The sequence below is a fragment of the Gallinula chloropus genome (assembly GCF_964237585.1).
Source record: "Gallinula chloropus genome assembly, chromosome: 5".
NCBI lineage: Eukaryota > Metazoa > Chordata > Aves > Gruiformes > Rallidae > Gallinula > Gallinula chloropus.
In genome coordinates, this window is record NC_140090.1 from 54,599,699 (window position 1) to 54,624,246 (window position 24,548).

A 24,548-nucleotide genomic window follows, 5' to 3' on the forward strand; every position below is an offset into this window, starting at 1 on the left:
CAGATCCAAGGTCTGTCTATACCTGTAACAGGTGTATACCTGCACCCAGATCCCACACACTAGGCTTCTCATTTAATGGAGACTACAGATCCTACTAGAGGCCTACATAAGCTTGCTGTGTCCACAACCACAGAGCTGCATTCTATTTTGAGATTCCAGCCCCTGGTGACCTGCAGAGGAGCACACACTTCTACAAACATCAGAGACCATTTGGGTATTTGACTTTTTAATCTACCTGCCAAGTCACTTTGCTTCTCAATGCATCACTTATGTAAACAATGTCCTCCTACCTTTGCAAGCCTCCTTGTTGTGAAAAGCCCAGCAGTTGCCTTATCTGAGCACTACACACCAAGAATAGCTGCTCCAGCTAATAAGCAGTTGCTGTGTGCTGATTTGCTTTGTTATGGGGTGCTAACAGTAACTATTTAATGCCTCCTGAGCCAGTCCCAAGTGATTAATAGGGAAACTGTCCATCTAAGTCTCTGTGGAAAGTTCATTAGAATTTTTCTTTTCATAGATCACAGACACTGCTGGACTAAATCACACAAAAAGCAACGTTAAGAAAATTTTCCTGAATAACAGCGAAGTTTGTGTGCAAAAACCTGGGCTAACTAGAATTAAGTATGAAAAACATTGTTACTATTACCCAAGGTATTATTATCATAGTGTCTTAAATGTATAGTGTGCTTTATAAGTGTGGACAAACCAAGATTTTTTTCCTATATAAGCTTACTATCTAGGTCAGACAAAGTAGTGAAGGTACTTTGGAGTAAGCAAAGAGAGATTAACTATTTGAGGAGGATTTCCATGGGGTTGTAGAGGGAAGTCGACACTGGGATTTGAAAGAGAACCACATAGGAAAACAAGGACTGCCCAAATACAGTCAAGTCAGTGTGCATATCCTGTCTGTTCAGACGTTCCTGGAAAAAAATTAACCACAGAGGTACAGTAATACTTATGGATTGGTCCACTTTATATCTCCAAATACACCTCACATGAAAAAAGTACTGAGAAACTGCCTATTAAAGGCATGACCATGAGACAAACCGAGATGTACACAACTATCTCCCTTCCGACACTCCTCCCTCCTGAAACAAATCAGTTACATACAAAACTGTCACAGCCCAGTTATTTGAAATACTGCCCTGCAAAATGAATGTCAGGAGCTGAAAAGAACTCTTCTAAATGCAGCAGCTTCTCTCTGGCCCTTCATGGGACTAGAGCAAGGGGGTCACGAAATAACAGTTATGCAGTCTCGCTGCATTTCCTGAAGTGGCTGCCTCAGTTGCATCCAGCTTAGCAGTGAAACAAAGCCAGACTACACCTGTACTGTTTGGCAGCCCAGAGAACAAGGACTGATAACACACACATTTCCAGAACGCAAATTATATTAAAAAAAAAAAAATCTCATCACAGCAGGTAGTCCAAATACAAAACAACTGCTCCACAAATCTGAGCTACAGGTCTGTTTTCATGGGGGCCAGCATGTGAACACACTGGCTTCACATTTTTTTAAACATGAAAATGAAATAGAATGATGATAATGTAGCTGTACCTTTCCTATGGATAAATAGACCACCACCACCTTCACTCATAACTCAGCTAAGGAAAATACTTTGTCCTACGGCAAAGTAAAGCTAGGAATCTCCAGCACGTATCTTGCATCAGAAAGCAGAGAGCATGCCAAGAGCATTGAGAGGAGTTGTTGTTGCTGCAAATCAAACAGCTTTCATTAGAACAACTAGTCTAGAGTAAAAAGACCACTTCCTGTACAGGAGCAAAACTCTTTCCAAGAATGCTGGACTGCATGGAATTGTAAATAAAATGTGAATGACCTTATTCTGTCTCTGCTGTGCTGAACTTTGTAGGCATGAATTCAAAAGCCCAATGGCAAGTTTCCAGCTACACCCAACCATGTAAGCAATCACAACCTGCAAAGGCTTCGCTTGTAACCAAACACACACCACCATGTAACAGCATTGTCAACAGAAACTGACAAACCTGGCTTTGGAAAAAAGAATCTGTTCACTGATACTGGTACTCTATGAACAGTTCCCATCCATACTTCTTACTGCATTTTGCAGACATTAAGAAAGTTAAGATAGATAGGAACTTAGCATTCGGTGCAGTTGGCCACAGTCCCTTGAAAAACCTCTGGGAACAGTCCTCGTTTGTGCTTTGCCAGTATTTATCACCTTTAAAATATTAGCAATACAGATAATTATGATAATTCAGATAAAAACTGCAATATTTTGGGCCTTCTCATGAGGATGCATTTTGGCCACAAGACCAGTGGCTTTGGAAGTTTGTTAACTATTCTTCAGCATTTGCTTTTGTTGCTATCTATTACTACAGAATGCATTCCTATTAGTCCTGGATCAGTTATTCAAATAAAGGGCTGTAGTCTGGTGGATTCTTCTGCTGTCCACATGGCTCCAGTAGTAGCTCCCCACCTGAGGATGTGATGATTTCTTCCTAGAAAGACAAAACAAATTAAAATATCATTCGCAGATGTTGAAAACCTTTCCCTGTGTTCCAAGAAACGCAACTGATAGGAATAAAGGCCATCAGCAATTAGGAATAAAAGCTTGATGAAATAAGTACAGATCAGCAAAAGGATCCTATTGACAATTCATTTTCTTCATGCTTGTTCCTCTCAGTTATGCCAGAGGTAACTTGTGCTAGTATCAAATGATGAAATCGAACATCTGGTGTACAAGAAAGTCTGTGATCTGTGCTACCTGTAGGTTGCTACGTTACTTAAGAAAAACAGCTACAGATGCCTATGAAAGATGTTCTCCAGAGCTAATTTAACAGACATGGGCCAGTCCTACTAGCTACTTCCACAGCCATTGGAACAAAAGAAGCACCCCCAGGCAAACTGAGCCAGAGCTCAATGTCGAGTGCTTATGCTCAACAGTAACAGCTCTTTGACTGCTAAAGATGCTAACCTCGCTAAGTAAGGTAACAGTCTTTACAAACAGCACCTATTCTCATGAAAAAAACATCCACATGCCAAGTCTGTCATTCCAGCAACTGATTACAAAATTAAAATTAAAAAAATATTACTGGAAAAGTTTGGGACAAGGCCCTGGTTAGAATCATTACTGGGTCTGACTGGGATAGAGTTAATCTTTGTCCCAGCAGTCTGTGTGGGGGTGTGTATTGAATTTGTGGCTAAACCAGTGCTGATAACACAGTAATGTTTTGGCTATTGCTGATCAGTGCTTGCAAAAAGCACTCTGCTTTCCACTCAGCCCCTGCTGGCAGGGAGCAGGCAGGGGATAAGCATGAAGTTGTGAGGGGTCACAGCCCAGTTGTTTGACCCAAACTGGCCAAGGGGATATTCCGTACCATATACCATCATGCTCAACAATAAAAACCTCAATAGAGAAAGAAGGGTGTGGGGCATTTTGGCTTCCAAGATGTCCATGGAAAGAGCATTTAATCAAATTAGGGGAGAAGGTAGTTTTTTGATCAAAAGTGACACCTTCATTTCCAACTCCCATGTGGAAATATAATGTCATAGTCATCTGTGAGAGGACACTAAGGGGAACCTTGTCCGTCTTAAATTTTTATTTTATCTTAAAATAGAGCCACTTCTGTGTGCATGCATGCCAGTAACTAAGGTGGGAGAAAGAAGGTGAGGGATAGGAGGCCAAGCAAAATCTAACTTTCAGAACAAAATAATCAGTTTCAGTGAAGCTCAGTTTGGGATTTTTTTTTGCCTTTGGTTTTGTTCAGGGACTTAAAAATCCTATTTAGGAACTGAACATCTATGTTTTTATGAAGGATATCACATTATAATCTCTGTTCCTGCATGTAACGTAAATTCTGAGAAACTCAACTTATTTTTAAACCAATAAAATCCATGATAATTGACTTCTACAGTACTGCTAATAACAATTGAAATGTAAGGATTACAGATGGAAGAAATGGGGTACAGGTTTGACTGCAGAGATGTTGCAAACCAGATGAAATGAAAAAGTGATTTAAGGGAAGGGAAATTAGAAGACAAATAATCTCATAGTGTCTGTGAGATTGAGTACTGAAAAAAATTAACAGCTGTGAAGAAAAGGAGGAGAAAAAAATTAAAATAATTAGTTTGAGATAAGAGAGAGAAAAGGGTAAAAAGGGAAAGGGAAATACAAAAGAGGATGAAGAGGGTGGCCAGGAAAAAAACAGAATTAAAACTGAAGACAGGGAAAGGTTCAAGATGATGAAAACAACCTACACTATCAGAACAGTGCTACTGTTTAGTCACAGCCTTGCAACAAGAAATACAAGTTAGAGGCAAATTCAAAGCAATCTGAAGTCAAGCAGTAAATTAATCTTGTAAGACGGCTTTAGATAATGAGGAATGACCCTTGGCACATCCCTAAAAGAGAACCCCTCTACATTCCCCTCCTTACTGCAGGGCTCTGCTCCTACGCTTTTGCATGTTACAGCTCTCACTCACATCAAAGGCTGCAAAACGCTGACATTTCATTGGAAGACCTTTCTATGATATTTCCAATCCAATTTTGCACAGCAAAGAGGCTCAAAAAGCGTTAGTGCTGTCAGCCCTTATTAGTCCATTTTTATCCCAGGAGAGCATGCGTCGCTCAAGAGTCTGCTTAGAAGGGGACACAAATACATGCTAAAGCATTTTGGAAAAGGGGAAAAGCCTTCTGATTCACTGTCACAAAGGATACAGTAAGTGTTACAGCCAGGCTTACTGTAGAATACATGTGTATACTCTTTTCCCCACTATGGTTACTTCTAGTTTCCAGTGTGGTTTTGAATTACACGGTTCCTCTTTAAATTATTAATCCATTCCACTCAGCTATTGATCTCTACCTAGCAAGTGTTACCTTGTGAAAATCAATAAGATCTGTCAGCGTTGCATGTCGGTTTGGATCTACCCCCAAGAAGCTGTAGAAATCCCCTGAAGCATCAACCAGGAAGTGTTTGAACCCACTTTGCTGCCGGTAAGACAATGCATAGCCCCAGATTTTCTCACTGACTCGCACCAGGAATGTTCCTTCAGATTTATTCATCAACAACTCTTCTGCCTCTTGGCGGCTGATAATACCTGGAAAGAAAAAAACCCTATGGTTATGCAGGTAACCGATCTGTCAGACTAAGTCAAACACAACACAGAAGCGAAATTAAAATGAGGTAACTTCTCAAGACTGAAAAGTTTATAGGAGGAGTTAGAGCTAAGGAGATAACATTTATGCTATTTGCTTCTGAAGGACAGCTACAGTAGTTTCGATGGAATCTGGTAGGATTTAATTAGCTGATTAAAGAGGGCTTTTTTCCATGCTTACTGCTTTTTCAGGTAAGTGAACAAAAGCAGCTGGTCTGTCAGACCAGGGAATTCTGTACAAGTGACCATCTAGCAGATTAGCATGGTTTGGCATTGCAATTCAAATTTGCAATACATGCGGATATTTGCAATTGCATTGTACTACCTCTTACCGTGTTGCCTTACAACTACTTTATAGGTTCTAATGGAACATAAAGCGAGTGCAGGGAGGAGCAGCATTTGCCTGCTTTTATATCTACACACACACACCCCAATAGATGCATGTAGATAAATTAGAGCACAAAAAATAAATCAAATCCTGCAACTAATACAGCTGCAAAGAGAGATGAGTCTGTTAGTTTATTTATTCACATGTTTATCTTTCTAGGGAACATTGTCACAGAGGAAAACGAGAGCAAAATGTCATAGGCCTTTTCTTCTGGGACATTTCAGTCTTAATATCAGAATAATAGTCTTCTCTAGGTAAAACCTGCAGCTGCAAACTAAACAGGGTGCCACTGCGGGAAAAGATTGAGTGTTGTAGTTGTTGACCAGGAGAGAACAGTAATGAGCTACGTACCTTGCTCCAGGACGAGAAGAGACAAAATTAGTTGGGGCTTCTTGCAGTACGTAACTGTCATTCCGTGGCCTTTTTCTCTATGAGCCAACTTACCACTCTGGACAAGGTCAGCCAGTGAAAAAACTCTCTCCCAAAATCCTGGTCACCAAGCAATTATTTTATAGGTTGTCATGGTTTAGCCATTTTAGGACAATTCATTCCTTCTCTGAATGACAAACTTATTTATCAGGGCAAAAGAAGGACCACAAATTCAGATTTTCAGAGTAAGCAAGGGATAAAGTTTAACAGGAGTAGAGCTTTCAATAACTTTCTGATCCTAGGACACAAAACTGAAACTGCTAATACTTCTGCTTGCAAAGATTTACCCCATGTAAAAGGTGCGATCAGAATTGCACCCAGCACTAAACCAAGTCTTACCTTTCACCTAACAAAGCCTGGTTCAATTTGTCTGGTGGGCCTAAAGGACAGTAAACGCCTGTCTGATAATTATCTTTGAAATACCAGATGCTCACTTTAATCAGGAACAGATGTTGAATTAGGCCATCCTGAATGTGAACATGGCACAAATGCCAATAAATAATGTGTGTGTGTGTGTGTTCCTGAGTTCCTCTCAGTGAAGATAAACTTTCTGAAAACAATACATGTAATATTTAATGCAACTGCTTGTCATCACAGAATCCTGTACGGGCCCAAGGGAGAGTTCATGGACTCCGAGTACTGAAAAGCCGCATTGTTTTAGTGTAATAATAACCATAGCCCAAAGGAGGGCCTACCTAACAGACAAAAATTTGGGATGCACAAGGAAAATTACACTTCTGGGAGACGTGGGAAGGGAATGAGGAGATCTGGGTCCTAAAAACAAGCACTGGATGACGCGAGGAAAGACAGAAAACCACCTCCACCTTTCAGCTTCTGTAGTCTTCAAGGCAAGCAATTTCTTTTGCACTTTTACACAGTGTAGTGTTGAACACAACAAGGGCTCAGTCTCAGAAGTCCCTACTGAAACATCCTCAGTAGGAAGAAGAAACATGCACACTTACACTCTGCTGAATGATGTACAGTTCTCTTTCTGGAGGACATTACATCATCTTTGTGCAAGACATGCAAACAGACAGTAAACATGAAACATATGCATCTGTTTAGATACAGCATGCAACTGCTCAGCCAACAGTGTCAATTACTGCACTTTGCAAAACTAAAACCAGTTTTATTGGAAGAATTCCAAGATTAATTGTTGCAAACTCTTGAACTCTGCTGCAATGAAAAGCAGTAACATGAATCCATATGATACAACATATTATGTGAGGCTGTATCACTAGATCCCAATACCAGGTGCCATGTGCCAAGAACTACACAAGAATTGATTCTGAAATCACACTGTTTAAGGCAAATGTCCAGTCTTCTCTCAAACTGTGCTAATTTAAACACACAATGAAGGGGTTTATTTGTGATTACAGTGCCCACTTCCTTAACAAATCTCTGCTAGAAATACGTGTAGATGAACCACACTGCTCCAAGCACTCAGCGATACAGGAAAGAATAAACAGTTCCATCACCAGCAAATACTACATTAATTCCAATAATCAATATTGATATTGTCATTTTTAGATTGAAACAATGCTGGTAACTTTTGAGATAGGAGCTGGATGCTGTTACAACTACCCCTTCTTTAAGCAGTGTCAGAACAGTTACACAGCCCTGCTAGGGAGTGAGGTAGCCTAGACAATTTAGCACCTCTAAAAGTTGGGGGGGGGGGTAAAAGAGAGTTATAAAAAGAGCATTTGTTTTATATGGTGAACATTTTTCTTAGGATATTTCTAAGGTTCGAATGACCACCGCTATCAGGCATATAATACAAAATTCATTTAGCATTGATTAGTTTAATGCTAAACAATCTGTTCACCTGCTCTCAACTCCCACCAGTAGAGCTAAAACACTGCAGGCTTCCACATGATGTTGTCTTCTTTGCCAGACCTTATTTTTGTTCTGGGCACTTTATATCACTGAGTAGGTGAGAAATGCTACATTGCTCACGGCCAAGTTCTTTTTTGTTTTAATTCTCTTTTCTGCTAAAGATGGTGTAATAAATTATCAGCCAGCTGCTTTCTTCCCTTTTTCTCTCCTGATTCTGTTAACAGCTCATGAGAAACCATCTCTCTCCATCACCACCTCCCTCTCTTTGCTTCCCAGTTATTTTATTTTTCTCTGGTTCAATTCTTCAGTGGGTGGCGATTTCAGCAATGAAATTCTCCCTCCACCCTTTAAAAAAATGTTATACCGTTCTCAAGACAACTAGAGAGTGGCACTGCTCACTCCTGAGATGGCTGTAGAGAAATAAACAACATCTGTGAACCCCCCACATGAACATTTAAAATTGTCTGAGCTCAAGTCAAGAAACTTTGTTTTCCCAAGGCTCTGGCAAGAAATTTAGAATCAGTGATGCTCTTATTTGTGCTAGTTAGGATATTAATTGGAAATATTATCTGGAAAGGGAACCACTGATGCTTTGAAAGCTAGTTTTTCCCTCTCTTTAATTCTTGTTAATCTCTTAAAAAAAAAAAGAAAAAGAAAAAAGGCAACATCACTAGGTGTAAAGGAACACTGTGACAAAAGCAGTAATCCTTTCACATAAGCACAACTTTGTAAATAAGTCATTTAAATAAATACCTCACAATTAACCCATGTTCAGTTGGTATCATCATTTTAACACATGATGTGGCCAAACACACAACAGCCTATTTGGAGAGAAGTTTGCAACCCGCTGACCCTTCCATCTTCTACCTGTCATGCCAAGTAATTTCACTCTGAGTATACAAACTGCTGCTCTCTATGAAGACTTTTGACTGGGAGAAGACCAAAGCTACAACTAACTCCTCCAAAAAGCATGGGACACCTATCAGATGGCCTGAGTTTTAGCCCCCTGACCCCCAAATTCACTGCACGCATCCATCATGTTGCATTCATCTATCTGTCTCCTTTAAACACTTTAGCTTTGCAACACTTATACCTATTAACATTTTGAATGCTTAGCAAGAGAATAACATTTTGGAAGACAGTTATTTCAAATCACAGGACATTCATCATCAGCTGACATGTTCCTAATTAACAGCTTCATTTTTAAATACAGTTCCTGTAACGACAATTTGTACATGATAGGCAAGTCTTAGCATTTTTGTTGTAATTATGTTCTTTTTACTGCCACAAATCTTCCAAAAAGGAAAAAGAACATCCTAACATTTAGAGTATATTAAGCTCACGTGGGAACTGAAGAGTCCATTATGAATTTAGCAGGCACTGCTAAGAAATCTTGATGCTGCCTTCCAAATTTACAGCAGCCTCAATAGCAGAAAAAGCTGTTCAGAAATATTCTGCAATGACGCTTCAAGCTTCCCACTCTTCTCTCAGCATTATCCTACGTACATCCTTGAGTGAAACTCAGGAGAGGAAATACATAAATATTTGCTAAGAGAATGCCATAACAAGCATGAAGCCAAACTGGAAGAGCTGATAAACTTTGCCAACAAGGCATGACTATATACTAGAAGCCTAACATTATTTTGTTGATAAAGTTATATTGTATCTATTGCAATCTACCAGTGGTCTAATGTACCATGTGTAACACAATATCAATATATAAAGACAATTTAGCCTTTATGATGAATATATTTTTAATATGCAGATGTGCACTTATATATGACATGCAGTTGATTGAAGTCAGAGGGACAAGTGGTACAAGCACTGCCCAGAAGGGTTCATTTACCCTTCTGTGATAGGAGCTGTTTGCTTAGCTGATGTTTTCACTTTCCATATTTTTTCATTAGCTTGATCTCAAACACTCTGGTGCATGAGGTTTTACAGAGCAAAAGCATCACAAATACTAGCGTGAATAGATATTAGGAGCATTCATGCCAAAAGTGCTTTCATGACCATTATGAAAAGCCTTCTATTTCATGCAAAATTGATTTGTTTAACAATTATGAATATTCACAGGTAATCAATGAAGAGGAAAGAGACTTATCCTGTTTATATAATTTAAGACATCTAAGCAGGAAAGTGTGTAATTTAGATCACCAATCAAAATTAGGAGCAGGAACCAAAACACAGTATCTCTTTTGTTTTCAATGGGATTAGGATCAAAGCCCATATGAATACAAATATTACTGGCAATCATTACATGAATAATTCACACACTAAAGGTCATGCAGTCACATTACACCTAGAGCATATGTAAACTGTAAATGAGTAAACACAAGCAATTATAAGGAATTAGCAGATAACTCCTGAATAATGTAAAAGACTGTATTTGTCCAATTATTAGGCAGATCTAAATAGTAATTTGAAAGAAAAGGTGATAAAACAGCACAAGGGTTAGAAGGATTAGTTTGCTAAGCACCAGCCAATCCCTTTCATTTTTTGGAGCTGAAAAACTGAGCTAGTCAGGTATACTATTATAACTATACCATTTGGAATAAAACCCAAAGGAAATAAACAAGTGAATTTTCCAAAAATTTCCCAAGAAATTTCATCTGAGACTTAACTTGAGAGTTAAATTGGGTAACACCCCACCTTGCAAAAAAAAATAAGTGGAAACAAATTTCAGCACAAACTGCCATAAAAGACTAAAAATAAATTTGTAACAAATGGATTTTAGGGTCATGGGTATTTTTAATCAAAACAGAAAAGTTCCAGTTTGAGGAGAACAAAACCAATCATAGATTTTTTTTTCTGCCTAAATCATTATAATAATGAAAATCACATAGCTGGAAGTAAAGACACACCCTCCTTGGGGGCAAAATATGCAAAACCAGCAGTTTTGGATGAATTAATCAGAAAGCTAAACAGAAATTCAGAAGGGGTTAATCCAACTGCAGCCAGCATGGTTGAGGAAGAGCTGACAGCCTGTGTTAGCATGCCAGCTTTAACATCAACCCCTGTCAGGAAGCCCAAGAACAGCTTGTAAGAAGACTAGTCTATCAACCTAATGGAGGGGGTCATAGATTTCATGAGGAACAAGCATAAGCTAAGCGAGAACTGAAGCTGGTTTGCTAAGGTTTAGAATAAATCTAACCTTTTTTAGATCCCATAATAAGGTGGGATGGTAAAGGCTTGAAACAAATGTTCGAATGCATGACACTAGCAACCAGCTCTGGTCTAGGAGCTGGTGAAAAACTCACCTTCTTCAGCCACTCAAAGATCAGAAGCATAAAAGCATGGAAGATGAAGTGATTGCTTCCCTGCAGCACAAGAACAAGAGCTGCTATAGTTTCTGCTCTCAAAGAAATGCAGTCACCCAAAGGAGTAGCTCCCTCGGGGTGACTTTTTGAGTTCTCTCCCACAGGTGCAAGTCTGTATGCAGACTCTAATGCTGACTAAACATAGCTATGATTGTTCATTGGGAAGAACACAATTAACATACAAAACTATGACATTTTGAATGAATACTTTATGTTATTCTTGAGACTAACGGTGTCATGTATAATTTGAAGAACAGTTATCAGTCGTGGTGGTGTAGGGATATTGTAGATACCTTGCTGATACCTTGTCATTTCTTTGGCATTTACAGCAGGAGTAGTATGCACAATTAAAAATATGCATGAATATTTGCAGCAAAAGGATCTTACAGTGTGTCACTGTTAAAAAGGTTTCATCCTCTCCTCCTCCTCCCTTTTAGTGACAATACTTTTTTGGATAGTGCAACAAATCAAATAGTGCAAGAAGAGATCAATAGTATCATGTGAGAAAAGCTATGGCTGAAACATAACAATAGCTCTGCCTCTGCTATTTCAGAATAGAAGCAATAAAGACTGAAAAGCAAAGCAAGGGAGTAAATCAAAGATGGATGGCAATAGAAACAAAGCTGTTGAAACTATTCACCATCTGTTCTTAATGCAGGATAAACTCACATGGGACTAGATCTTCAAAAGAGTTCTATTCCCATTTAGGCATCAAAATAAATGGCCAGTTTTTTTAAAAAAAAAACCAGAACCAAAACAACCAAACAAAAACACCCAACAAAACAAAATAGCACAGTGACTGTTGTTTTTTCCCAAAACCTGTCTACAAGTGTCATGGCAAGAGCCCAAGAGCCAAGAGGTGCTAAGTTCCTATGAAACGTTTTTCCTGCTTACAGTTTGTGAGAATACAGATAATTCATGCTGTGCTGCATGTTGGTAATCTGATTTAAGTCCTACTGAACACTACAGCATCCGTAAATGCTACTAAGGGCTACAGGCCTCTGTGCTTATAAAAGACAAAAGATATCCAATAGTTCACAAAAAGGAAAACATAAAATATGAGTAAACAAACCAAAATCATCCTGTCTCCTTAGAACTGCAAAGGGAGGCAAAGCTGGGATGTATATAGAAATCAACAGGTAAAATGCATGTTTGAACTACACTGTCCATGTCGCAGACAGGTGTTGTGAATACTCAGTGGTTGTACAGGGGCAGCCTCCTCCGAGCTACATAGGCAAAGTAAAGTGACACTGGTTAGGGAGCCTCTAGAAAGACATTTCTTTGGTCCACATTCACCCCCTTGTCTTCTGTGAAAGCCCAGGAACAAGGCATGCAGTGACCTACTTAAGACATATACCTGTGCAGTTGAAAGGCGAACAGGAGCCCATGGCCCTCACCATTCCTCTCAGTCATAACCATCCTGGCACATTTGAGATATACACAAAATGGGGAGCAGCACATCAGTGAATCCCACTACCTCCCTGCCAGGCCTTGCTCATCATGGAAAGTATGCTCTGAGCTGTGAACAGACATCTATAGACAACATTGCCTAGAGGAGTAATGTTTTTCTCATGGCAAGAACTCCCTTCAGGCAAGCATAAGGCATATTGATAATGCACCATGCCCTAAACAAGCTCTCCTTGAAGACTTATGTGGAGCATCGCACTATCTTGAGACTGTACACAGGAGAAACTCACCAAGGGAAGTATCATATGTAAAAAAATATATCAGCCTCTTTTGTTGAGTATACTCCTTGGACTTTTTTTGGTTGGTTTGTTGAGTTTTTTTAAAAATCATACAAATTCATCTCTCCATTCTGTCAGGATAAACTCAGACCTCTGAAGCTTTCTTGATTCCCTAAGGCTGGGATTCCTTAAAGCAATTAAAAACCCACTGAAATTCTGAAGGAAATGGGTCCCTTATGTCCCTGGGGATCTTTGAAAATCCCATCGAAACAAGTAATGCAGTTATAATGGGTATTTTTCTTCAGGTTTACAGAAAATTAGATGTGATACATCCATTGTTGCCAGTGTGGTTTACAGTTAATTCCCTGTGCAGTCTGCAGAAAATATAGCCCTTAATTGTATTCTTTAAGGTTCATTCTATATCCAAACTATCAAATACTGTAAAAACCCTTTATACTCACTGTCAAAATATTTACACCATATTCACTAACAAGCAGAGCAGCACATAAAAGATAGGCGTTTACACTACTTGTCTGAATACACCACTGGTATAATAGAGCTATAAATTTTTCTATTAATGTCTCCTCGAAGCATACTGTTGGTTTCCTTCCTTCCTTCCAGATCAGCCTATAGAATGCATTAGCCAGGAGGAAAACAAAGATTTCAAACTCTCTCTCTTCTTTGTACATTATAAATTGTCACCTACCAGAGGACAAAAGCTATCACAAAAGACCTTTAACCTCTTATCTCATAAATGTCTTGATTTTTTTTTTTGAGATGGGCTTTTCTGACCTGAAATTAAGTCTCTGCTATTACCCTTTAAGTTTTGTGAGTTTTCTCATCCAAACAGCTTCTGAAAAGAAGCTAATTTAAAATAATAGTTAACCATTCCATTTTTGATGGTTTCTAAAAGCTAGATCGCTGTGGGTAGTTTGTCATGTATAATCATTAAATTCACAGATGTTTCAGGGTAAGAATATTTAATTTTGCATTATTTTAACTCACTAAAGTTGGTGAAGTCAATGAAAGATCAACAACAGGGAGGTTCCAAGTATCTAAATGGGAGGCCTCACATAAACAGTAGAAATATTCTTGAGAAAGATTTTTTTTTTCTTTGCTGATAGGATGACTGGAAAACTGGTCGTTTTGTTTTGGGTTTTTTTCATTAGTAAAAACTTCCAGATGTATCTAAACATCCCAGACACTCTTATAGCCAGCTGACATTTCCTGCAAATAGCATGGAAAACAAGCATATCCATGAAGATGTCTTCAAACTCCACAAAAGAAATAAAATGAGCTTTGAGAAAATATCAGTGCACTAATCTAAATAGAGAGCATGGTTACAAACATGATTTCTGTAGGATGCGTTCACCTCCTTACTTTCCAGACTGGACTGAATGTTTATTTCTATGATGTGTGAAAAAGCAACTGTACAGACTATCAAATTTGTGATAGATGTGTGATGTGACACACACAAGGTAGGTATTAAGACCTTATTATATCTTCTGAAACATTAAAGTTTCCTTAATTACTAACGTAGAGAGAAATACCTCCCTTAGATCAGGCTGACATGGTTAGAAATAGAACCGTATTGACATGAAAAAACATGGAAAACTAAGCTTTCAGCAAGCCAACTGCACAAAACAAAAGAAAGCCCACAGCAAGATGTTTGTTTGCTTTCTGAAAAGCATCAGAGCCGAAAAGCCAGCTAAAGGCAGTCTCTTTGTAGACCCTTCCTGGCTTTGCACAACCCACTCTTAGGCAATACCACCAGATGACACTCCGGGGAACACATGGACCAAAGGTAAAAAAAAAAAAAAAAGAAATATTCATATAAAAGTAGAAATTATTTGCAAACCAATATTATTAATCACTGGACACTTCAAACGCTGAATCCCAATCAAGTGCAAACTCTCTGATGTGCCATGCAAGCCACATTTCAAATGCAAACTCTACACACCTGCTCCCTTAGTGTGTGTAAATGGTGCCATATCCTATCTCCTGCAAGTGGAAGACCAGTATGGAAAAATTGCAAGTATCTGTCAGTCTCAGAAAGGGTTTTTGAAAAAAACATGTCTCATCAGATTTTCATGAGCTTGCTGCTTCTCCCTTCACTCAGTACATACGTACATTTAACCACCAAGACTTTCTTTGAAAACCAGTGCCATAAGAAATACTTGTACTTGCAAATCCACAGGTGTTTAATCTCAACAAGACAGACAAGTCAAGCACAAAACTTTTACAAAGAAGGATAAGCTACACAATCCTTTAAACCAGCACAAATTTTACTAGTCCTGAAATAAGCATTACCAAGTGGGGTGTGGAATACTTTACAAAACATGTAATTCCATAAGCACTATTTAAAGGTGTAAAAGCTAAAAAATATACCTTATATTTATTTTAGCACCAGGTTCTGCCTCTGTACTGCACATTTTAATATATGTATGCCTCAAGGAGTAAGATGCTTCTTTCTGTCCTCAAATATAATTTTGACAGAAGAAAAACACAATATGCTAAAGCCAGTTATATATGGCTTCACTTACAGTGTTGATATGTAAATCATGTTTGATGCCTCTGAATTGTAAACACATGGATGCTTAGGCAAACTGTCATTTATGTCTGCAAATGCAGATTGTGCCCTTTGTGTAACCAGTCCTTCAAAAAGTGTGGCCACATTTAAGGATATAGAGAACAGAGAGCAATAATGTCCATTCATTAAGAAAGCCCACTGTTTACCCCACCGTTTGGATGCCCTATCATGAATATACCACTTTGAGAGGAAAACGGGATTTAATTCAGTGAACATGAAATTCTTCATATCTAGACTGTGACTATGACATTATACTGATGTATGTAAGCTCTGGCAGAACAGTTAGGGCCTGATTTGCATTTGCCTTTGCACAGTCACTTATTCTGGGGTGGTTTTGTGACCAATTACACCCATTCTTCCATCATATAGTTGAGTACAAAATATACAGAGAAATTAAGAAATCAGGCCCTCGTCTACACAGACTGGACTGAGTCAACCAGCTGCCAAAAAGCTTTCTAATAGCAGCAATAAATTACTGAGAATCACAATATGTTATGATTTCATATCAAAAGGAATAAGACATCAACATTAACTCCTGGTGCAGTTTTCCTGGCCCACTATTGCCATAGCTGTAAATATCTATGAAGCATAGCCACTGGTTTTACCAAATGAAGATAAGGAAGAGATTGCTTATATAAACAGAATCTACTGTCAAATTTCATCAAGTCAGGCGAGAAGTAGCAAAATGAACAAGATTTTTAAATCATTGAGTTAATTGCACTGGAGGCTGCAAGAAGCAGAGACTGACTATAAAAAGACAAGCAAAGGCCTACCTATGTCACCACATTTCATGGGTACTCATGCCTTTATCAGAGCATCTCAAAGAACCATACAAAAAAAAAAAACTAGGAGGAAAAAACAGCACATTTAGTCATGAGCTACATTATAAAAAGCCTACAAGTTTTAATGGTTAAAACTTAGAGGAAATTAGCACTGCCATTTCCTACAAAAAGAAAAAAAAAGAAAAAGAGAAGCTTCTTTCTGAAGCTTTCTTTCCTTTTCCACATTGCAATAAAGCTCATCAATAGGTCTTTCATAAAAGCAGTATTCCTTCATTACAAAAACAAAGTATGTTTAAGAATATCTCCAATACATACTTACATTTTTCACAGTTTTGGTGAATTAAGATAAAACCAAACACTTCAAATTTGGACTTAAAAAGCGAACTTACTGTCTTTATATTAGAGGCTTGGCATATTTTATGCGGGTGCAATAAAGCAACCAAAATATATATTACAGCTTCAGGCAAACAGGAAATATACCCTAATCCTATTTAGAATGAAATTTAAAAAATAAATACTGAATGAAAGTACATCTTAAGAACAATGATCATGCTAATGTTATAAAAAGGAAGGCAACTGAATTGGCTTTAGATTAGCAGATGCCACGGATATTTCTATGGATCTAAATTGCTTCCTCTGTGGTACATCTCTGCAGCAGAAATAATATTGAATAAATTCTTAATTTTTTTTCCATAAAGACAATTAATTTGCAGTTCTACCTAAAACAAACAAGCTTCAGAATTGCCACTGTGAAACAGAGAATTAAGATTCTAACGTGAGTAAGGACTATTAGATATTCAAAATCTGCTGGTGTGTAAACTGAAAACCAATCCTCTCTGTATACAGACATACTTAGTAAGGTTTATGCAAATGTCAAATTTCTGTGAACAAGCATCTTGATTGGCGTAACAGAAAATCCACAGCTGTGGGGAAAGCTTTTGTGATTCTACTGATTAATGACAGAGGGGTGATGTCTAGGCTGATAATGTTCTTGAGCATTAGGAACATGCAGCATCTTCTTTGAGAGTCTTCCTGGTATATTGCTACTTTAAATGGCTTCATTTTATGCTAGTATTGATTTGTCATTCAGTACATTGGGAATGCGTTATGAATACAACTTCATTAATTTAGTGGTCTCACTGTAAGAGCATTTGACCAATGAATGGATACTGAAATGTCTAGAAGTTAATTGAGTTACATGGTAGTAAACAAAATATCACGTTACACCCTCTGACAAGCTGCTAATTTGCAAGAGTTGCTAATGTTTTCCACTGGGCTTTTTATACACTGATACTGATTTGTATTGATGTACCTGTGCTATTTTAATTTGCTTTCTATCTAAGCATATGGAAGTTAGATTTTGATTCTTCATTGCATCCAAGACTCATAAAACTTCTTGTTTGACCTCCAGCTCCACAGACAACAGGGACTGACATTTTGATTCTGTGGTCCATTCTCCACCAGCCCTAGGAAGGCAGTCCAAGGCTCATTAGGGCAGGTAGGGATCAGAACGGCATTGTCATGAGGGTGCTGTGGGCTCCACCTTCTCAATTCCCATGGCAGGTTTCACTGAACCTTATGAAATAGCTGAGGGTTGCTATATTAAGATATATTAAACTATTAATTTCAGGAAGAGCCTAGACTATTGTTACAAATTTGGCCTGCGGTTTGTAGCCAATTTGATATGTTATCATGAATAGACTGAGTAGATACTAGCAATTATATAGCCCAATTGGCTCTGCAATCACCACAACAATTTGTGAGGATAAGGTATAGAAAGTTTTCAGAAGGTTCTAATGATAACACCCTTGATTGTGAATTAGACAGAAGAAAAACAGTTGAATGCATTCTCAATTTGTTTTTAAATAACTAAAAAAATGCCCTTGGTTACTAACAAAAGTACATCCTACATTCAAAAACATCCCATCAACCCCTCTCCTTTGTATAATGAGAATTTTACATGTACACAAATAAATGATAGTCTTCAAAAGCACGTATGTCTTAAGCTCACCTAGAACAGTGTCATCTCACAAAGGTGTTGAAGAAGCTGTCAATATACATTTCCTATAAACCCAAATGACAACTGCACTAGCAAATCACAGTGTCAGCAGAGCTCACTCAACAGGAGAAAAGTAAGTCATAGTTAACATGGACCCCTGGAATTCAAATTTTACAGCCAGTGTTACAACAGATAATTAAGCAGAAAAATATGCTGTGCTTTTTGTGCCTTTTTTTCATAGGGGAGGGGAAATGTTTTTTGCCTCAAATATATTCCACTTGTGCAACATTTAAGAAAGCATACATTTTGTTAGGTACATTATTAGTCAAATCTGAGCTTAGAAGAAATCTTAATACGTGTTTTTTAATCGAATAATCATTAGAATGTTTATTGCTAAAATGACAGACTTAAATCATGCAGTATCTCCCCATATTGAAATTAAAAGAGCAGTTCTAGATAGATTTCTATAAAGAAGTTTGTGTTATTTTCTGTAATTACTTAAGAAACTATACTACTTTATCCAGCTCAAAGGAAAACAATTCTAGGGATAATATTGAGAACATTTTCTTCTCACACGCTCGGCTAGATTTGGGAGCTTTATACTAACTTTGTTAATTGTGGTGCTTTCTAGCTGCTTGCAACATTCTTGCATATTGATTTAGTGTACTGTACCTCAAGGGAAAAAGTTACCTTTCATCACTCAATAAAGTGAATGGGACACTGAAGCACTGTTAAAAGTCCAATAAGAGTAACACTGGGGCAGTAAAATCTTCACACCTAATGAGCGGCAGTATAACCACCCCATGAAACTCTTCCAGTGATGCAGTTCTGGACATCCTCTGGGGTTTGACCCAGTTCTCAGTTAGGCCACTGAAAACCCAACACTAAACAGCCTCCTTTCCTACTAGCACTAGAATTAAGGTGAGCTAACAGATAGGCCAAAACTCACAGCACAATAATCTGAATTAAGGGTTAGAAAGTCACTACATATTAAGCAGAAATGGCTTCAGTGGAGGGGGCAACTTCATCTGAGGGGCTGGAAAAGTTACAAACAAAACCAAGTAGAATTTTAAACTTAATTTCAAATTCAAAGTTTGGAATTAAGAGTCTTTCATTTATACTAAATTTCTTTAATAAACTACTACAGATTCAATGATCTGTGCTTAACTGAGAAGCAGTGGTAACAGCAGTGGCAGAATGTATATTGGAATTATGGAATGATGTATAATTTATATCTGAGTCCTTCCTATAAATGATTAAGATCTGTTGTGTATATTACAGATGCTAATCTTGGGATAGAAAGGTTGGGCATGATCCAGTCAGAGCCAAAAGTAACCAGTGTGTTAATCTGCATAGCTCTTCTGAGTTTTACTTCTTAAAATTATTCATGAGTGTGTGATGCAACACTCCCATTCACTGAAAGGCCAGGAGAATAAGGAAGAACTGACCTTTCTGCAATTCAAGAGGGAAGAAAGGAAGCTGTCGTTTCATTAACTTTTTCAGGGAAGGGCAAATTTATATTTCCTACACAACTCATTCTGCCTCCACGCCACCATGACATGGTAAAGATGTATAAGCATGTTTGTTGCAGAATTCTCTTCTCTTCTAGTGTTTATCTCCTGCAACGAAACCAGTTTAAGCATCACAGATGGCTCCTAACTGGCTAAACTGGAGTTAAACTAAACCAGAAACACAATTTTGAGCAGTTGCCTGCTTTCCTCCACTGTATGACTACGCACAATACCTGCTGATACCCTGCTTGAGTGGGTTGGGTTCGCTTAGCAGGAAAATGGCATTATTTCAAAGGCACTGTTGAACTAATAACTTGTAAACTTTTGCCTTGAGGCTAGATCAATAGGACTGTGGTTTCAGTACTTTGTGTAGCAAGCCAGGAGGACCAGAGAGAAAGCCATCTGCTGGGAAGCCAGTAATATTATCTGACCTTGGGTCTAGAAGAACTTGCTGTTCTTTAAACAGAAAATAATGTAGACAAAATAGTAAGTGTAACTTAGCCTAGCATAAACTGGAGAAAATATATGGAAACTTGTAATAGGGAAGGCATGTTATTGCAAGTGTGTAGGCAAAGGAACAAGAACTGGAAGCATGGCTAATAAACAGACATGGACTAACAATAAACAGAATCTCAGCAGTTCATCCAAGACTAACAAAATTCTAGACAAGAGACCTGTGGTACACTAGAAGGGATCATCAGGAAATATCTGCATTCAGCATTCAAAGATGTGCAGCGTGAGCTGAATGCCTTGTGCTGGTAGCCACTGTCATCTAAATGCACCTTGCACATGGATAAACCAACCAGCCAATTAACACACAAAGAACTGGCAGTGAAAGGAGAAAGCATGATCCAGCATGTAAGGAACAGACTACAACGTATGTAAAGGGTACAATTGCTAGATTCAGGATGCTGGACAGATGAACAAGGTCTTCTGTCTTTGCTTTAGTTACCATAAACAGTCATAATAATTTCTTCCGGTCTTAGCGTACACATCCTTTGTAGAGGTCAGGACTTTTTACTTGAATCTAACATTCTTTATTTTCTTTTAAAAATGGGTCAGATTTCAGTCTTTACATACAACTTCTTCTAAGTAAGTCATTGCTTTCCTATCACTTGGTTTCTAGAGATTATTCCTCCTTTCCAAACACTAACAGCAGAGCTTTCATTTATGAACACCTTTCCTTTTGGTTTTATGTAATGTGATACAAAGAGCCTGGCTGAAGGAGCTGCAGTATTAGAGAAATGTACTCGCAGACAGTCCAGTTCAATAAGGAGACAGAACACAGAGCTGTAATGTAAAATTTCAGGTAAAAACATTAAACTATCATGATGACTTACTAAATTAAGCCAATTTTTATTTGATTTGAGCATATTGAGAGGAAAATCCTAGTGTGATTTAAATAAAGAGGTCAAGAAGTCCTCAGAATGTAAAGCAACTGGATATCCAACAGTATAATATTTGTTCATTAAGAGATTAGTAAATTCACCTGAGATTAAACTCTACCAAAAAATGGTATATATTCTTTACAGATGCAAAGGATTCTGTGACACAAACTTGTACTTGAAAGGACTTTTTTTTTTAATAAAACTTTGACTAACAGTGCACTGTATGGGCACTGCACCTGACCTGCTTGTATCCACGAAACCGTTAACATTTCATCAAACTTGTTTCCCCTTTGTGGTCACATGCTGTTTATTATCTTTCATCTTTCCTGTCTACAATACCTGTTCAGAAAAAATTGCTACCTTCTATCTTTAGAACATGCCTGATCTTTAGAATATAGCTTCCAGTTAAAAAGCAGTCAGGAAGGACAATGTATTGTAAAAGAATAAGAAAGCTCACTTCACATTAGCAATTAGCCTATTTACATTAATTATTCAATTGCCTCATTCTACAGTTTCCCTGCTGTTCTTTTGTGCTTCCTTTCTCCTTGCAGCATGTTACAGCTCACATTACCTCACTTTGATACTTTCCTCCCTTCCAAGCGGAGCCATGAGTCTAAAACATTTATTTTGTTTGCTAATAACCTGTCTGTGTAGACACTTTGGAACTGTAATGGCACTAGAAAAACAATTCCAAAGCCTTCAAAAGAACTGACAGACTGAAACAATCATTACAACCTAAGTGGAATGACTTAGTATATGAAGGATCATCTTATTTCTCAGAAAAGGGCAAAACACCTCTCATTACTTAAGGAAGAAGCTGAGAACTGAATTAGAGGTGATGGAGTTTCAGGGGTTTGCCATGTATTATGAGTCTGACCTGACTCAAGATATCCATAATCAAGTACCAGAATCTACCACATGACCTAGACGCTTAGATCCAAATTTTGAAAAATACTAACAGAATGCCCAGTGGTCTGTAGTGCAATTTGAAGACAGTAAGTCGGCTAATGATTAACTTTTGCTAAAAAGCTGAACAACCTGACTGTCAAAGCAGGTAAGCAAAGGTCTACTGACCTCAGCAAAGGCACATAGTTCTGAGCAAACCAACAGCTACTTTTTCAATACCTGTAATAGATGTCTCTGTGCATTGTATTCACAAAGCCCTTAAAGTGAGGCAGAATATTATCCTCCCATTTTATGGTCCAAAACTGGGATCTAAGATAATACAAAGGTTGTTCAAGGATGTGAAGGAGCTGATTGTACCTGTTTTGAGAGATGCTTTAAGAACCTGTCATCATAATACTAGTAAATATGAAATCCTAGGCAGAAATTTTCTCCACAGAAACATCCACCTAGCATAAGGACGATGTTATTGCCCCATTGGCTCAAGTGGTTAGCCATAATTCTGGGCTTTGCAGAACAGCTTTCATTTGTATTGTCAATTTCTTATGCAAGCCAGGTGCAGTCTGATACGTTTTTTTTTTTTACTCAAAACCCATATTCATACATACATATATATATATATATATATATATATATATATATATACACAAACATGTGCACCCTGGTTCCTAAATACAATACAAAACCACCACATGGAACATCTTAAATAGAAATATACAATCAGAGTCATAACCTTTATTTTTAATAAGTAGTACATAAATAACAGAAGTAAGAATTTTGGCTGGATCAGAAGTGGTTTTGTTGTCATTGCCTCCCCATGTTTCTCATCGCCAATGCTGGAGGCTGATTCAGTGGCTGCAGCTGTTAACAACCTCAAGTTCTGCTTCCAGACCTCCAGAAGAGTTACAAGGCAGATGAGTTGTGCACTAAGGATTACAATGAATCTGACCAGAGCTGCAGAAGATAAACCAGCTAATCCAGTAATTAGGTACCAAAGCAGTGATTATGTGGATCTTTGCAAAGGAATCACCGAGCTTTAGGTTTTAGGGCATCTTTCTTCATTATCTTTGTCAGGTTCCTTGAGTGGGAGGATGGCAAATGAGCTACTCTGCTCATTTTTATAAATGTCATTGGAGAGTCCTATGATCTGAGGAACTAAAGAAAGCTCATGAATTCCTCAATTCCTGCACTGATAAACAGCCTAACCCAAAAGCCACTGAAGTTGGCAGAAAGACTGCATGGGTATTAGCTCAAGCCCTGATGACTTAACTTAAGGCATGAATTATGTTCATAATTATTTATGTCAATTTATATGGATGTGAACTTCCATAAAAAACAAAAAAACCCTGTCTGTGTCATCACTGTCCATTGTCATAAGAAATGGAAGCATATAGCACTTACAAGCTATCTACGACTGACTTCAATGTCCGACTAATTAAGCCAATGAAAATAACTGCTTGCTCGTGTTTTATCACAAAGATTTTTGAATCAAAGAAAAATCTGGAATACATAAAACACGAAGCTTGTTCAGAAATCTTCCTGGTTCAGTTTCAAATGCTCACACATCTTATGCTTAGAGAATCATGAAAATAGATTCAGGGTAGCTTGGTGCTTTGAAGAAAGAAATTTCTGACTCACCAAAAGCAGCAATGAGAAAATATTGACATTTAACTTTAAAGTCTTTACAAACCCCCAATTATGTCAGCTATTAATCCAGGATTCTATTTTTTTTTCATGTTTAGGTGCAACAAAGATCACTGCTAGTATCTATGGAAATAAGATATCTTACCTGTGAATTTGATATCAAAGATTCAGCTGCATAGCAAATGCTATACAGTACAAAAGCCTCAGAGATGCTAGGAGCTCCAGCAGACATGACAGCAAGCTAACTGAACAGGAATGGGTTTTCCCATTTCCTGAAAATTCTCAAGTCTTTCTGAGAAAAAAAAAAATCAAGATCTTTCAATATTTTCTGTTTGCAAAGCGAGAAAAAAAAAACTACACTGGCTTAGAAAATACAAGAGGGATTAAACAGTCATGAGTTCAAGTCCTTCCTTCAAATCAAGTAAAGCGAAAACTTGAATGTCAGTCATCCACATTCCTTACCATTATGGTGTTTCCAAACCTATTTTGGAGTCCTTCTTACCCTATCTTGGTCTTGTTCCTCCTGCTTGGCTTGCTATTTTACAGCAAGTCCATTTTGGCCAAATTATTCCTGAGAAAACCTTTGCTTATATGAGTCAAATTAGTCTAGTTGGTTGGAAAAAAGAAAACAGGAAAATCATATGGTAATAATAGGAAAGATGCAAAAGTCTTGTTTCAAAAGGCACTAGGTTTCATGATTGTCAGTAGAAACTCCTTGTCATGATAAAAGATGGAAAGATTTATTTCCTGAGTGTATCCTTACAACTCTACTATGTGAGACATGAAGGATCAGCATATTACCATGAAACCACTGAGCAATCCTGTTGGTGTTCCTCTCAAACCCAGCACGTCGAGGGATCTGCTCTTCTTTGAACCAGCGAATGATGACATCTCTGGAAAAGGGTCTAGAAGGACGCTCCCAGATGTTACTGTGTTGCAATG

General features: G+C 37.9%; 1 protein-coding gene across 1 annotated transcript in view; it reads right to left on the minus strand.

Moving 5' to 3' along the window:
* Nucleotides 1–2,382: 2,382 nt before the first annotated feature.
* SH2D4B (SH2 domain containing 4B) overlaps nucleotides 2,383–24,548 on the minus strand; it is a gene marked incomplete at both ends in the record, with an annotated part of 57,220 nt that continues 35,054 nt past the window's right edge. The window contains 3 exons of the mRNA XM_084265795.1: nucleotides 2,383–2,475; nucleotides 4,854–5,074; nucleotides 24,408–24,535. Of these exons, the coding sequence (XP_084121921.1) occupies nucleotides 2,383–2,475; nucleotides 4,854–5,074; nucleotides 24,408–24,535 (442 nt within the window). The remainder of the gene's footprint in view (nucleotides 2,476–4,853; nucleotides 5,075–24,407; nucleotides 24,536–24,548) is intronic.